General features: G+C 39.8%; 1 protein-coding gene across 2 annotated transcripts in view; it reads right to left on the reverse strand.

Annotated features, from left to right (window-relative positions):
• SLC2A9 (solute carrier family 2 member 9) overlaps positions 1–16,215 on the reverse strand; it is a 135,009-nt gene that overhangs the window by 47,867 nt on the left and 70,927 nt on the right. For both annotated transcript variants that reach the window (XM_080387805.1, XM_080387804.1), the window contains 3 exons: positions 12,751–12,861; positions 1,811–1,912; positions 675–750 (listed from right to left, as the gene is read on the reverse strand). In XM_080387805.1, the coding sequence (XP_080243931.1) occupies positions 675–750; positions 1,811–1,912; positions 12,751–12,861 (289 nt within the window). The remainder of the gene's footprint in view (positions 1–674; positions 751–1,810; positions 1,913–12,750; positions 12,862–16,215) is intronic.

Genomic DNA, 16,215 nt, shown 5'->3' on the forward strand with positions numbered 1-16,215 from the left:
GTCTATAAAGTTATATCCAACTCCAAGTAATCAAAACTGGGCTGGGAGAATAGCTCTGAAGATTTCATTACAACCTACAAAAACAGTTACCCGAGGGCACCAGGTAAGAAATGCATGCAATCACTAGAGAACTGCTAGACAAGTAGCAGCTCCACCATCAGGACAACTACCTTTTCCATCAACTTCCTAAAGAAAGTATGTGTAAACCCTCTAGCACAGTGCTGCTCTGTCTCTGGAAAGGAACAGAAGAAAGGAACCAGACACAACTGTCCCCTTCCTCCCCCTCCACCAGTCTCCCATTTGCATCCTATCAGCACTGAACAGCTAAAAGAAGCATTGATAAATAAAATAGCTTCCAGACTGAGTGTCTTTTATAGATTTACAAAATCGTAGTGATCCTACAGCAGCCTACATTTTAATTTGGTACTGATTGCAATTTAGGCAGTAGTTCTCAATTATGCTGATGTCTAAGTGGGAATGCATGTGTACGTGGGGTTTTGTCAGGAATACTGCTATCACTTTGTGTTACTATCACCTTTTATTGTCTTAGACCCCTTGCAGTCTTCAGAAAAGGGTAAAATGAAGTTCCTTACAAGCCATTTGTTAACATAGTGCCAGTGCAAAAATAACTGTGCTTTGATGTACAAAGAAATATGAAAAAAATATAGACATACCTGGTCCAATGCAGAATGATGCAATGATTGCAAGGATGCAAAATATACTGAGGTAAGGAAGCCAATGCACCGTTTTCTGGGTAGATACAAGACATTCACGTTAAGTATATTGTATATGTACCAGTATTAAAAATATAAAATGTAAAAATATATTACAGATAACAGATAAGTGTTTTCCACAGTTCTTTATCTATTTCAGAATCTACTCTAGGATTACTTTAGAAAATTGCAGTATTTCTGTAGAACTTTATTAGATTATTTGTATTAAAGGTCTTGGTCTCTGTGGAATCCCTGTAGTGAAACACTAGACAAGCTCTTGCACCACAGAAGTCACAATCCTAAAAGTTTACAACTTCATGTGCTGAAGTTCAAGCCAACTTGGAAAAGGATTTTCTTGCCATTGAACTGATTTGGCACCTCCATCCTCCTCAGGTATTTCAGTCATGTTTAAAAAGAGCAATGATGACCCAAAGAGCTTCAAAGTTCACCAAATAAAGGCTAGCCTGAAGTCTAGACATGATAGGCTGCCTTTCAGTAGGACAGCTGTATCTGAACCTTAGCAAAGCACGTGAAAACCAAAGTCTGGGGATTTTTAGCCATAATCTGATTTTGCAGACAAGGCAGGCCACGTGTACAAACAATAGGTACAGGGGAAAAGAGAACAAACTATAAATGGTTCTTTAAGGGAACTGTAAATGGAACCACAGCAAACATGGAAATTTTTCTCTACTGGGAAAAAACATCCAAACCTAAGAATAAGCATGATGTAATGCATGAAAGAAATCTCAAAAAGACTGCATTACAAACAAAGATAAAATAACAGAATATGGGTAAACTATTTACCCAACTATAGGTAAAATTGTCTTCATAATAGTTCATGATACGTATCTTTGAGTTAGGGAGACTGAATGATACAAAGCCCCTAAGGCTTTTTAATGCAAAAGCTGCTATGGCTAACCATATTACTTTGAAACCTACAGATTCATAAATAAGCAAAAGACAGACCTTTGGATCCTTTTGTCAAACTGATTAACAGGACTGGCTTATGTAGGAATGCTAAGCAAACCTGTACTGAGCAGCTGGTATTCAAAACAGGCAAAAAAGAGAGTAAAAATATGCAGTGACCAGAGTGTTACCTGTAAAGTCAGAGAGACAGTAAGTACTGCGAAGAAGACAACCATCAACCCGAAACCTCCTATGAGAAGAAGCCTGCGCCCAAGTCGTTCAATAACTAAGCCCTGGAAAACAGAAAGTGGCATGTGACTTTCTTGATAAAGCACTGAACCACTCGTACCACGTAGTATGTTTTCCTAGTACATACAGAATCATAGAATGGTTTGGGTTGGAAGAGACCTTAAAGATTATTGAGTTCCACCAGCCTGCCACAGGCAGAGACACCTTCCACTAGACCAGGTTGCTCAAAGTCCCATCCAGCCTGGCCTTGAACACTGCCAGGGATAAGGCATTCACAGCTTCTCTGGGCAACCTGCTCCAATGGCTTGCCACTCTCACAGTGAATAATTTCTTCCTAATATCTGATTTAAATGTACGCTCTTTCAGTTTAAAGCCATTCCACCTTGTCCTGTCACCACATGCCCTTGTAAAAAGTCCCTCTCCAGCTTTCTTGTAGGACCTCTTTAGGTACTGGAAAGCTGCTGTAAGGTCTCCCTGGGGCCTTCTCTTCTGCAAGCTGAACAACTCCAACTCAGTCTATCTTCAGAGGAGAGGTGCTGCAGCCCTTTTGTCATCTTCATGGCCCTGCTCTGGACTTGCTCCAACAGGTCCATGTCCTTCTTATGTTGTGGGCCACAGAGCTGAATGCAGTACTCCAGATGGGGTCTCACGAGGGCAGAGTAGAGGGGGAGAGTCGCCTCCTTCGACCTGATGACCACACTTCTTTTGAAGCAACCCAGGATTTGGCTGGCTTTCTGGGCTGCAGGTGCACACTGCTGGGCCATGTTGAGCTGCTCATCCACCAACATTCCCAAGCGGTTCTCCTCAGGGCTGCTCTCAATCCATTCTCTGCTCAGCCTGCATTTGTGCTTGGGATTGCCCCGACCCACATGCAAAACCTCGCACCTGGCCTTCTTGAATTTTATGAGGTTTGCACGATCCCACCTCTCAAGCCTGTTAAGATCCCTCTGGATGGCAACCCATCCCTCCAGCATGTCAACTGCATCACACAGGTTGGTGTCATCAGCAAACCTGCTGAAAGTGTACTCAATCCCAGTGTCCATGTCATTGACAAGGATGTTTAACAGTGCCAGTTCTAGTACCAACTCCTGAGGAACGCCACTTGTCACTGGTCTCCACTTGGACATTGAGTTGTTGACCGCAACTCTTTGAGTGTGACCATCCTGCCAATTCCTTATCCACTGATGTCCACCCATCAAATCCATGTCTCTCTTGTTTAGAGATCAGGATGTTGTGCGAGTCAGTGTCAAATGCTTTGCACAAGTCCAGGTAGGTGATGTTAGTTGCTCCTCCCTCATCTGTCAACACTGTGACTCTGTTGTAGAAGGCCACCAAATTTTTCAGGCACGATTTGCCCATCCTGAAGCCATGCTGGCTGTCACTCATGACCTCCTCATTTTCCATGTGCCTTAGCATAGTTTCCAGGAGGATCTGCTCCACAGTCATGAATACGAACATCAAAAATAAAATAATGACAGCTGATTTTATATTATTTATCAGCTATGACATGTTCATAATTGCATTCACAATTTATTTTAACCTATTCAAAAAAACAAGTCAGCACAACATCCTTATTTGAGATCACTGAAAAACTTAAGAAACCATTAAAGTGGTACTTGGTTTTATGTCTGGATTTCCTACTTCAGAACAAATATGGCCATATAGATAGGAAAAATGTGCAACTGATAAATTCAAGTTTAAAGCCATTAGTGTGGTAGATTTCAAACTTACTACTATATTTAACTTCTTTTGCAACAATTTAATAATAAAACAAGCACTGTACATTAGCTATATGAAAACAATTAGTATGATGATAACTACATGAAGTTTGATTATTTTTTTTCAGTACACAAAAAACCTACATTGATTGAATGGCTTACAAATGTACACCAGATTTTTAAAATAATACTTTTAGAATATGTAATTTTAAAATGTCAAAACATTGAAATAAATTACAGTCCCTTGCTTTTGCATTTTGAATTTCTTAATTTCAACATCTCTCTGAATTTAAGCTTCAAAGGTTTAAAATTTAAGATTAAAAGCTTTTTAGCATAGATTAAGTCCAAATTTTGTTTTAAATTTCTTTTTTCTCAAAACATAGAAGAAACATTTAGTCATGATTTCAGACAGTTAATGTAATTAGACTATCCAGATAAAAGAAACCCACCCATCAGAAAACTCTGCTCAGACAAGTGATTGTAACACTGGTATTTATGCACTCACGCACACTTTGAATCTGTATTTAACACCTGAAGACAGATCAAATTCCTTAAGAGCCATCATAAAATTGCAATACTTACCTGCTAGAGAAGAACACAATTAAGAGTTTCTTGAAAAACGGCAATGTGAAACTGTCTTTGCTAGTCTGACTTATTAATATAGGCTAATGTATACTTCAGGTCAGAACAGCTGACACACTATTCTCATTGAAAACTACTCTAATTACTAATTACAGTTGGTTTTCTTATGAGAATAATAAAACAATTTTACAAAGCGCACAATGTACCACTTCAAACAAAGCCAGAATCACGCAACTTTGCCACATTATTTACTGCAGACTGAAATCCCTCTTGTGCACATCCTTTAAGCAAAAGATAAAATGAGTAATGAAAACGAAATCTGCAGTAAACCTAATTTTGCACACAGTTTCACTGTCAGCATCTAGAAGAAATGTATTAAAGGAAAGTACAAAGTCATGCAAGGAAGAAACACCTTGTGTGGCAAGTGCATCTCCCACAGCATTGGGTTCACCAGCAGATTTTAGGACAGGCTTCAAAACATGCCAACCCTGCACCCTGGCAAGCTGGGCTTCCACACCAGAGATGTGCACTGTGACGCTGCAGAACATGGAAAGCAGCTCTGAGGCAAGCTTTAGCATTCTTTATGTCTTTAAATTAGGAAGTATACTCATTTTGACAGTTTCCACAGCTCCCATAATAGAATTTATTTCAGATACATGTTTAAAATAGACCCACAGTGATGTTATTAGCATTTCACATTGTGTTCCCAAGGTCCAAATGTTCCAAAACTGCAACTTCTACACTGTCAAAACTTCTACAAGATGCCACGTATTTTCCACTATGATTAATGAATCCACCTTGCAAACATATGCAGTCACGCATACACTCAACCAGGAGACATTTTTTTATTGCTCTGAGGTATACAAAGTTACATTATAGGTCCACGAAACCACAGAGATTTCTGCAACAGATCCTTCACATGTAATTTGATATGAATTACATGTTCAGCAATCGGTGCTGCACATGTAATTTGACATACCAGGCAATTTCCCTTATTTTTTTCAATTCTGGATGGGTGATCATGATTAAAAAATCTTGGTGTTACACCAGCTGGTGTATTTTGTATTAAAATGGGGTAAGGAATGAATGTTTCTCTTAGAGGGAAAAAGGTTCACAGATGCCTCTCATACAAAGCAAAACATGGGGGAAAAAGTGACATTTTTTGGTTGTAAAGCTCAAAGCAAAGCCAATCCCAGTTAGGAAGGGCAGTTTGGACTATGTCCTCCATAAAGATGTGTATATGCCCTTGTGCCTACATATACTAGGAATAAGCAGTGTGGACATACGTCGTGGTTTAACCCTGGCTGGTAATTAAGTACCACGCAGCTGCTCACTCACTCCTCCTCACCCAGAGAGATGGGGAGGAGAATTGGAAAGGAGTGTAAAACTTGAGGGTTGAGATAAGAACAGTTTAATAACTGAAACAGAATGAAAATGAAAGAACAACACTAACAATGATGACAATACCAATTATAATCAAAAGGGGAAGGGTAAGAAAAAAATCCAGAGGTAAAGGGAGAAAGAAAAATGTGGTGCACAACACAACTGCTCACCATACGTTGACCAATGCCCAGCCAGTCCCAGAGCAACGATCTGCCTGCCCCAGCCAGCACCTCAGCTATATATACTGTGCATGCCGTCCCATGGTATGGAATATCCCCTTTAGCTAGTTCAGGTCAGCTGTCCTGGCTGTGTCCCCTCCCAGCTCCTTGTGCCCTCCAGCCTTTTCACTAGCAAGGCCTGAGGAACTGAAAAGTCTCTACACCAAAGCCAAAACACAGCACCGCACTAGCTCCTAAGAAGACAATTAATTCCACCCCAACTGAAAACAGGACAACATACTTTGGCAAATCTAGGTGAGCTGATGAGGCACTCAGTTTTAACTGAGACCAGCCTAACAAAGATACAGTTACAGAAGGTCTGTGGGCTCCATATCTGTTTTTATATATAAGTAGTTTCTTGTACATTTAAATTCTTTCTTACTCAGACATTTTGGGAAGAAATAAAGCAAATCCATGTGCAGTTATTCTTTTCTCTGAGATGATGCCAGGCTCCTGAAGCATTTTTAATACAGTAGCAATGAAGAACTTGAATGCTTCAGCTTCTGGGCACTTCTTGCAGTTTCTGCCTGAAAGAATTTCCAGTTACAATTCTTGGTGGCATTCCTTGTGATTTATGGAATGGATCAACTTCATTCACTAGAAAAAATATGCAGGAATTTTATCCTTATCCACAGGGACACTATGATGTACCAGAATTGCTGGGAACCCTATTACCATTTCCAAAGATCATATGAAGTACACTGACAACACTAATAAATCTAGGAAATACAGACTCAGAAGACTTCTCAATTAGACATGACTAACTTGCATAATTATGAGAAGATTAATGCCTCCTTCCATTTTTAAGCTAAGAACACCTCTATTTTGTTCAAACGCGTGACCTACCTTTTGCATCACCAGTTCCAACCCAACAAAAGACATCTGCTTATGGCAGAGATTCAAATGAGGCACAGCAGCCTCTGCTGAAATGGGATACTACACAGAATAAAGCTCATGAAAAGCCAAGCACAACAACCAAAACCATGCTCCACACCTGCGGTCTGTGAGTCTCGTGAAAGGCAGTGTGTGCGTTTGGAAAGACATGGGTCTGTGGCCTTGCTGGTCACGAGGCAATACAGAAGCAACCCAGGGCCCAGGGCCCAGGCCCACTGGCTAATCAAAGCTGTTCAACTGGGAGGCAGTCCACAACAGAAAAGCATCTCAGGCGGCACTATCTTTCACAAAGGCCAAAAAGGTTTTTTGAATTGTTTAGGCACACAGACGCTTCAACAGCCAGTCTATCAAGTTGTTCAGGTCTACAGTATTTCTAACTAAAATTTATTTTTGAGGATTTCTTAAGAAAATCTATGACAACACAACAGTACCTCAAATTTCTATGCTGAATTATTTGTTCCCCTTTTCTTCATGGAAAAAAAAGCTCAGGTAAACTCTGAGGTTTCAGCAAATACTTGAAAAGAAAGTTCTAACGTCTGCTATAACAGCAAGCTTTCCTGGTCAAAAAAATGCTGGTTTTCAGGTTATAAATGGACAACTAATTAATTTTTAGTTACGATTATACAAATACAGAACTTGTTAACTTGCAAAACCCACTAAGATGCTTATGACTAATAAGAAATGGAAGATGATTCACCAGTTTTCAAGTATTTATAGTTCTAAATGCTCCACTGCTATGTGCTGGTAACTGCTACCTACTGAAGACCTGTAAGTCGTCAAAATATACTATATGGTAGAGTAAATGAAATAACAAGAAATTCAGTATATGCTCAAGTACAGTCAAAAAAAGAATCTTACAACTGTTTTCTGTGATAGCACACTGAGTTATTTGCCAAATTGTGTAGGCTGGTACTTGTTTATGTGTGATTATAAACATGCATTTGTAGAAGCCTGTACCCACAGTCATGGTAATTAACACAGCTAAAATTACTGAAAACGTGTAAAAAAATATTGCAACCAAAATTCCCTCTACACAGAAACGTTTGGTGATAATAAGGCAACTGATATGCAAACTAAGTTAACAGTTCACACAACTTACTTTTGTCTGGCAGAAAACACGAATGAAGTTAAAAAAGCAAATGTCAACTTTTCACTTGAGTCAGATGCAGATACTGGAGCTGACATAATGAAAGCAGAGCACATTAATAAAGATCAGAAAAGCTTCTCTGAATAAAATTAATGTGTAAACGAGTTCTACAATCCAAACAGCTCACTAAATACTGTTCTCTTCTTATTTCCTGGTTCTAAATTATACTAAGAAAACCCTATTAGATTTTCTTGATGTCTCAGCTCTGTAAAGAGGTTTGATCTATATGTTAATGTCAAGAGTAGCCACACTTTTTTTCCCATGTTTTTTGGATACAGGCCTGAGTAAGACAGTATGTTGAGATTCAGACTTAATACAGCAAGCTAACTCCGTGTTATTTCCATTTTATGCAGCAGGCTTAAAATGGATAATCACATTTATATCACTGTCAGGTCTATTTATGACACAATGTGTATTATTTTGTATGCAGGAAAAGGAGAGGAACAGGAGACAGAGTTATAAATATTTTTTATTCATATTTTTATGTATATCTACTTGTCTACTGTATTAATTTTACAGTTGTAAAACAAAGAAATAGGTTATTTAATTTAAGTACCTATACTGGAATTTAGAGGCATAGCACCAAGTTTGACCACATAAGTACAAGCTCTAAACAAATCTTTGCCTACCCTCACTCTCACATCAGTTTGTCTTTATCTGTGTTAATGCCATGACAGGGTAAGATCCTACACATCTTTTGCAGGTAACAGGCTAGGGATTACTATCAGCAAAAGGTGGAATTGATTGCTAAGTTTCTATGCACAGTCTGAAGTATTTTGCAGTAAAGCATCCTCAAGCAGCTTCACTTGGCAGTGAAATTTTCCATTCACTAAAGAGGGTCTCATACTCAATGCCTGCTGGATGAGCATGACCAAAATGTAGCCCATGCAGGGATTCGTTTTAGCCAGCTGCTTTTGCCTCATCAGTGCCTGGGAACAGCCCTTAAGGCAGCATAACAAAATCCATTACCTTATTCCTATTATGTCCCTTCAGTAAATTGTAGATATTTTTAAGCAAAGCTCCTTCTGTTGATGATTTATTTGTTAAAAGCATTAAGTTTTGTCTTGTGTCAGATTCATGTTATAAAACTATCCTGGTTTTAGCTGAGATAGAATTAATTTTCTTCTTAGTAGCTGGTGCAGTGCTGCCTTTTGGATTTGGTGTGAGAACCATGTTGATGGCACACTGATGTTTCTTTCTGGTTGTTGCTAAGTCAAGGCCTCTTCAGTTTTTCAGGACCTGCCAGCGAGAGGGCTGGAGGGGCACGGGAAACTGGGATGGGACACAGTCAGGACAGGTGACAAACTAGCCAAAGGGATATTCCATACCATATGGCATCATGCTGAGCATATAAACTGGGGGAAGAAGAAGGAAGGGGGGGCATTCAGCACTATGGCATCTGTCTTCCCAAGTAACTGTTACCTGTGCTGCAGTCCTGCTCTCCTGGGGGTGGCTGAACCTGCCTGCCAGTGGGAAGGGGTGAATGAATCCCTTGTTTTGCTTTGTCACAGGCTCTGGAACACACATTAGTAACACCTTGATGCATCACCTTATGGGATATGCTTTATGGCATAATCTTCTCAATATAGTCATAGTTAGTCTGTTTCTGTGAACATTATATAAAGACCAAATGTGGTGCCACAGATGGCAAAATTGGATGTGGGATGCTTAATTTGAATAACATCCCCTTTTATTCTATGCTGGTGTCATGGAGGGGGGGAGGAATATTTTCACACATTTACTTCTCCCTTTCCGTTCAGCCTGTTGCCTTGTCAAAGGCAGGCACTGGCAACATTGTTCTTTCTGTCCACTGAGTAAGACAACAATTAAATTAAATTAACGTCAATTACTAAAAATTATGAAGAAGCCACAGTAGCCAATCTTAAAGAATAACTAAGTTTGTGGAGTCTCCTTACTGCAGAATTTATAGAACAGACTTGTAATAAACACATATTTGCCAGGGAATTATTTAGGTATATTCATCCTGATTAAAAGCATGGCATTGGGTTAGATAATTTACTGCTGTGATACACGTATGAGAAGGAAATCTATTTAGTATTTCATTCCAGAGTATATCAAACTTTATCAGAAGCAAACTGAAATTAGCTTGTCCAGTCAATCCTCTAAGCTGAATCTGTGTTCAGCACAATGGGTGGAGAAGTCTACAATTAACCAAAAAAACACACAGAAAATTTACAGCATTCTCCCCAGAGAGAAGCCAGGGCACCAAGTACACAATGCTACAATACAGGTATTTCATTAAGCAATCTAGGAAGTGATGGTGTAAGCAGGAGTTATGGCCAAATTGTATGAATGAAAGGAAAATGATGATGCATTTGTTTAATTTTTCAATGTCTTGTTTATGTGGCTTTTGCTTGAGAGGAAGAGGGATGAAGCTGTAGGCAAAGCATGCTGCTAGCAGGCATACCAAATGATCTGAGGCAATAAAAGGCTGTAAGAAGGATGTGATGTTATTCACCTTTTCTCAGGGACCACATCAACATTTTTACTATTATGCTCCCAGGAAACATAAAGGGAGACTTTCAAAATTCAATTTTTTTCACAGTTTGAATGATATTTTCTCCTAAATATTGTTTTGCTTCTCTCTGAAATTTATTTCAGTCTTCTCCTTCGGCATTCATATAGGGCTCATCAATGGAGTTCATCAATACCTAAGTATTCTTACTGAGGCTCAGAGTCTCATGACCACCTAACACATGCATAAGAGATGGTACATGATTTCATTGTGGACTTCTCCAATAGCTATTTCATTTACGAGAACAAAAAATCTGCCTCTGTTACTGATAGGAGTATCTATTGAAATCCTGGAAATTATTGTTAGTAAAACCTGGTTTCTGCTAGCAAGCACAACATATAAAAAATATCAGGAAAACTAAGGTCTCCCCTTGCTTTCTCCTGCCTCTTCCCTTCTTCCCTCTGGCTAGCATGTAAGACATATGCACCTGACTTAATATTTAATGCTGTCAAATAGATCTTTTTTTTTTTTTAAATAAAAAAAAAGGAAAAAGAGCAGCTGAGAGGTTGGGAGTGGGAGGAAATCTCCACCCTTAGTTCTAGACATGAAAAAAATTTAGAGGAAACTGCTTGTAGAAATGAAAAGCTGCAAAACTGTCATTTGAAAAACAAAATTCATGTTGTTCTTTTAAACAGCAGCAATGAAACATTTATGAAGATTACTGAAATAAAATTAAGGCTACAAAGCAACTTTTCTCTTGAACTGAAAGTGCAAATTTGAAGGGAGCAGAGATGTCAATGTATCAGCATTTTCAGACCGAGTAGCACAAACAGAAAAATTATTAAAAACACTCCTCTTAGGCACAAAAAAAGTTACTACACATACCAGGAACCCAGGCAGACACATCCACCTCATTATGTGTGAACAGTATGCTCTGAATAAGCCCAAGAAACTGATAGCAAAGAAGGAACTGAAAAGATGTCAGACTCTATTAATAGAACAGCTTTAATATCATGGAATCATTTCCATGTAATTTTCATCCATTTCCATAAAAATGAGGTGCATTCTTCACTTAAATCACTGGCAGGATTATTGTTATTATTTTTACATATGTCTTAAACAAAGAAGCATTTTTGCAGTATCAGAAAGAAAAAAACTGTAAGAGGCAGGGACTTCCATACTTCACTATTTCCACATATTGAGAAGAATGTCCCTTTAATTAAAAAAAAAAGATGGTTTACCCATAAATAGATTTGTACATTCACAAAGATCAGAAGAAGATCTTTGTGACCTTACAGTCCTTATGTATAAGAAAATATACTCGATAGCTGGATTTAGTTTAACATTTTATAGGTCGTAAGCAGTTGCTCTGCCACTGGAAAGGATTTTTTTGCTGAACTCATTCTTCTGACATTTAAAAATGCTTGTCTAGTGTGTCCAGTATTGTGCAAATACACTTGGTATAGAATATATGAAGACAAGGAAAAATTGTAACAAAGAAAGAAAAGAATATTAGCTTGTTTGCAACTTTCCATTCCAAAGACCCCTCCCATTGTTTCTTATTTATTGCCATGCAAACAGAAATGTCTTTCTGTTAGCAATTAATCCTGTATTCACCTACTAAAACTTTCAGGTTTAGTTTGCTCATTTTTTTTCCTAGTCAACTTTTCCATTCTGAAATAGGAAAGAAAAAAGTTTGTGTGGATAATGTTTTTTATTAACATCTTCCTTTACTTTCAGTACATAGCAAAGGTACACAACCTACCAAGGAGCTCACATATTATGAAAGGATGCCTGCTTGCCCTTGTTGAATGAGACAGCAGAATTTTACATAACATGGGAAAACGTTGTTCTAGCATGCTGGCTATGCTTCCACCAAGGCAGGCTACAAACTTTTACTCCCATATTTTGAAACGGCTGAAGAATTTTCCTCACTGCCTGTAAACTGCTATAAAAAAACATGTCATTAGAACATGCCCAGTAAGACATATGGCTGTTTTTGCAATCCACACTGAACACACCTAGCTGTACTATGGCTGAGCCTTCTCCAACAACACTGCCCGCTTTCCAGCAGGCACATGAAGATCAAGATGTGAATAAACTTCTACCAAGTAAAGTTATTCTACCAGGTGAAATAATTCATGAGTTATCACTTAATATAGTTCAGGTCTTACTGTTCCTGCCTTCTTCCACTTCATTCATACAAAGTGCCCTAGGGTATGTCAACTTTTTATGCTCCTTTTATGCAACTAAAACTAAAGATCGTCTTCCTAAAAAAAAATAAAATCCCAAGCCATGAAACTGGGTTTACGATTAAACCTAGAAATAATATTTTCAATTGTTTTATCAACCATTACACACAACTGTCAATATACTATTCTGTTTATATTTTAACCTGTATAAGGAAACAAAATCACAAATTTAAATAGCAAGCATGTTAATGGATTTTTATAACCACACTTACAGAAAGAACAGCAGCCACAGTCTCAACAGCACCAGTACTTAGAGTAACATAGGGGATTGTTTCATGATTGATTCCAGCTTCACTAAAGATGCTGTTTGTGTAGTACCAGATCTGTACCAGAGAGAAGAAAATGAGTTATTAATCATTATGTTTTGAACTACCACATATCAGTATTCACTTCAAGCGTTTGATCTGCCAGAGAACAGACTTGTTAAAACACTGAGCACTCCCAAATGACCAAGGGCGGTCAGGGCAACAAATGAAGGGAAGGTGCAAACTTCAGGTGTATTAGTCACAACACTGCTGTACTTCTGCTTGCAGATCCAGGCAGAATTACAAGTAGCATTAACTCAATTTAGCTTAATTCACTTTAGGAGTAAATCAAAGAAATGCACTTTAAGCTTGAACAGGAGGATACAAATAGGTTTGGTATGGCTGAGCCATGCTGCTTAAAAAGCAGGTTTGAGTGGCTTTACAGAATACTTTGATGGCATGTAACAACAGAAGAGAGAACAGGAAAGAGATGGTGAGAGGCAATGCAAAAACGGTTCGATTTTGGCCAGAAGGTGTGAGATTTCTCATCTTAACCTCACTGCAGTCAAGACATCACCCTAATCATGGAATCATTTATGTTGAAAAAGACTTTTGAGATCATCAAGTCCAACTGTTAACCCAGGACTGCCAAGTCCACCACTAAACCATGTCCCTAAGCACCTCATCTACACGTTTTTTAAACACTTCCAGGGATGGTGACTCCACCACCTCCCTGGGAAGCATGTTCCAATGCTTGACAACCCTTTCAGTGAAGAAAATTTTCCTAATTTCCAATCCAAACCTCCCCCGGCACAACCTGAGGCCATTTCCTCTCATCCTGTTGCTTCTTGCTTGAGACAAGAGACCGACACCAGCTTTGCTACAGCCTCCTTTCCGGTAGTTGTGGAGAGTGAGAAGGTCCCCGCTGAGCCTCCTTTTCTCCAGGCTAAACAACCCCAGTCCCCTCAGCCGCTTCTCGTAAGAATTGTGCTCCGGACCCGTCACCAGCTCCGTTGCCCTCCCCTGGACATGCTCCAGCACCTCTGTGTCTTCCTCGTCCTGAGGGGCCCACAGGTGAACACCGTAGTCGAGGCGCAGCCTCACCAGTGCCAAGTACAGGGAGATGGTCGCTGCCCTGGTCCTGCTGGCCACACGGTTTTGGATACAAGCCAGGATGCCGTTGGCCTTCCTGGCCACCTGGGCACGCTGCCGGCTCGTATGCAGATGGCCGTTTTCTGCCCCAGGCCCTTTTCTGCTGGGCAGCTTGGCAGCCGCTCTGCCCCCAGCCTGCAGCGCTGCGTGGGCTTGGTGTGACCCCAGCGCAGGCCCCGGCACTGAGCCTTGTTGAAGCGCACACACTTGGCCTCGGGCCATCGCTCCATTCTGTCCAGGTCCCTCTGCAGAGCCTCCTGCCCTCAAGCAGATCAGCACTCCCACTCAACTTGGTGGTGTCTGCAAGCTTAGTGAGGGTGCACTCGACCCTCTCGTCCAGATCATTGATGAAGATATTAAAGAGAACTGGCCCCAGTACTGAGCCCTGGGGAACACCACTTGTGACCAGCCACCAAGTGGATGTAACTCCATTCACTCCAGGCCTGGCCATCCAGCCAGCTTTTAACCCAGCAAAGAGTCCACCCATCCAAGCCATGAGCAGCCACTTTCTCCAGGACAATGCGATGGGAGACAGTGCTGTGTCAAAGGCTTTACTAAAGCCCAGGTAGACAACATCCACAACCCTTTCCTCATCTACTAAGTGGGTCTTCTTGTCATTGGAGATCACATTTGTCAAACAGGACCTGCCTTTCATAAACCCACACTGGCTGGATCTGATCCCCTGGTTGGCCTGCATGTGCTGTGTGATGGCACTCAGGCTGGTCTGCTCCATGACATTTCTCAGCACCGATGTCAGGCTGACAGGCTGTAGGTCCCCAGAAATAGTCACCATTATCAACACAAAGAAAAGACACTTTTAGAGTGAGAGTTGCTCGGTGAAAAGTAAAAAGCTGCTTTTAGGATGAAATGAATCATAGGCTAGATAGATAGGAGCTGACACAGCAACACAGGGGCATAGGGTTACTAGCTTAGAGGAAGCCATTCATGTTTGGTCAGTAAAACCATACCCAGTGGTGACAATATACAGATGAGAATATATAGTGGTAATACTCCAAAATAAGAAATCTGGTAAGTATCAGAGCCCCATTCACATCACAAATAAAATCTGAAAACCATATAATATTTCAGTTGGACTCAAGGTGACAGCAAAGAACTAGCCAAAGATTTTGGTGGCCAAAAGCGTGCAACAAGAAGAGACTGCATTGGAGAACAAAAAGATAACATATTTACCAGAGAATATGAAAAGCCATTGAAAAAACAGATTATCAGAATAAAATAAAAATAAAATAAAAAAACCCTGAAAGCCAGAGTTAATGGTGGCACTAAACATAAAAGTAGCAGCAATATATTTTACCATATGCTGTCCGTGTGACAAGCCCTAACAGGGCAAGCACTGCTAAGAAAACGCTTGTCTGATGAATGGAAGTGTTTTGATCACATGAGGAAAACCCTGTTGCCTATCAGCATATTATACATATGCTACATCTGTTCAAGATACTAATTCAGGAGCTTTGCAAAAAAAAAAAAAAAAGTAATTCTATATTCTCAACTGGCCCTTCAGCAAAGCTGCTTCTCCCAGACCAAAGAAGAAAATCCAACTCACCTTACATTTAAAAAAAAAAGTAAAATAAAATACCAAGGACTAAAGTCACCTATATCACCTTACAGATAAAGAGAATCTGACTGTAGACTTTTATGCCTACTGATGGCACATCATTTCTCACCAGATGCAGTGACAATAAGTGACAGCAGCAAACCTCCATATGAAGTAATCTGCCTTCATGTAGCATGCACTGGTGTTAACTGTGCACTTCATTGGCCTGCTGATACAGAGCACAGACTAAAGCAAAACCAAGGATCAGCTCCCAATTCCCTCTGCAGTGTTTATGCTCACTAATAATTTTTTTTGGACCCAGTACTCTGACAAACTATTGACCTCCCATATACCTAGTCAGTACATAAGGAAAACAAAGTAAGACAAAACTGTGATAAAAGTAAATTTTTTCTCCATACGGCAAGTTACAAGATTGAAAACTTCATGCAATAAAAGTCAGAGACCCTGTAGTTTAGGCATTTTGTTCCTGGTATCAGTTTTGCATAGCAGGCAGAGTTTCTGAGAAGGATAGCAATATTGCAAGTATACAGCCCTTGAAAGAGAAGAGGGCAAAGAGACAACTCCTGAATGCAATTTGCAAAAACATGACAACTAGAACACAAGACATTTTGCAAGTGGTTTTACAGAAGAGCTTGACTAGCCATTGATGGGAAGAGGGGTAGTAATATAGATGGATTAAAAAACTGGCAGAGCAAAGACAGCAT

This window comes from Falco punctatus (assembly GCF_963210335.1).
Source record: "Falco punctatus genome assembly, chromosome: 1".
Classification (NCBI taxonomy): Eukaryota; Metazoa; Chordata; class Aves; order Falconiformes; family Falconidae; genus Falco; species Falco punctatus.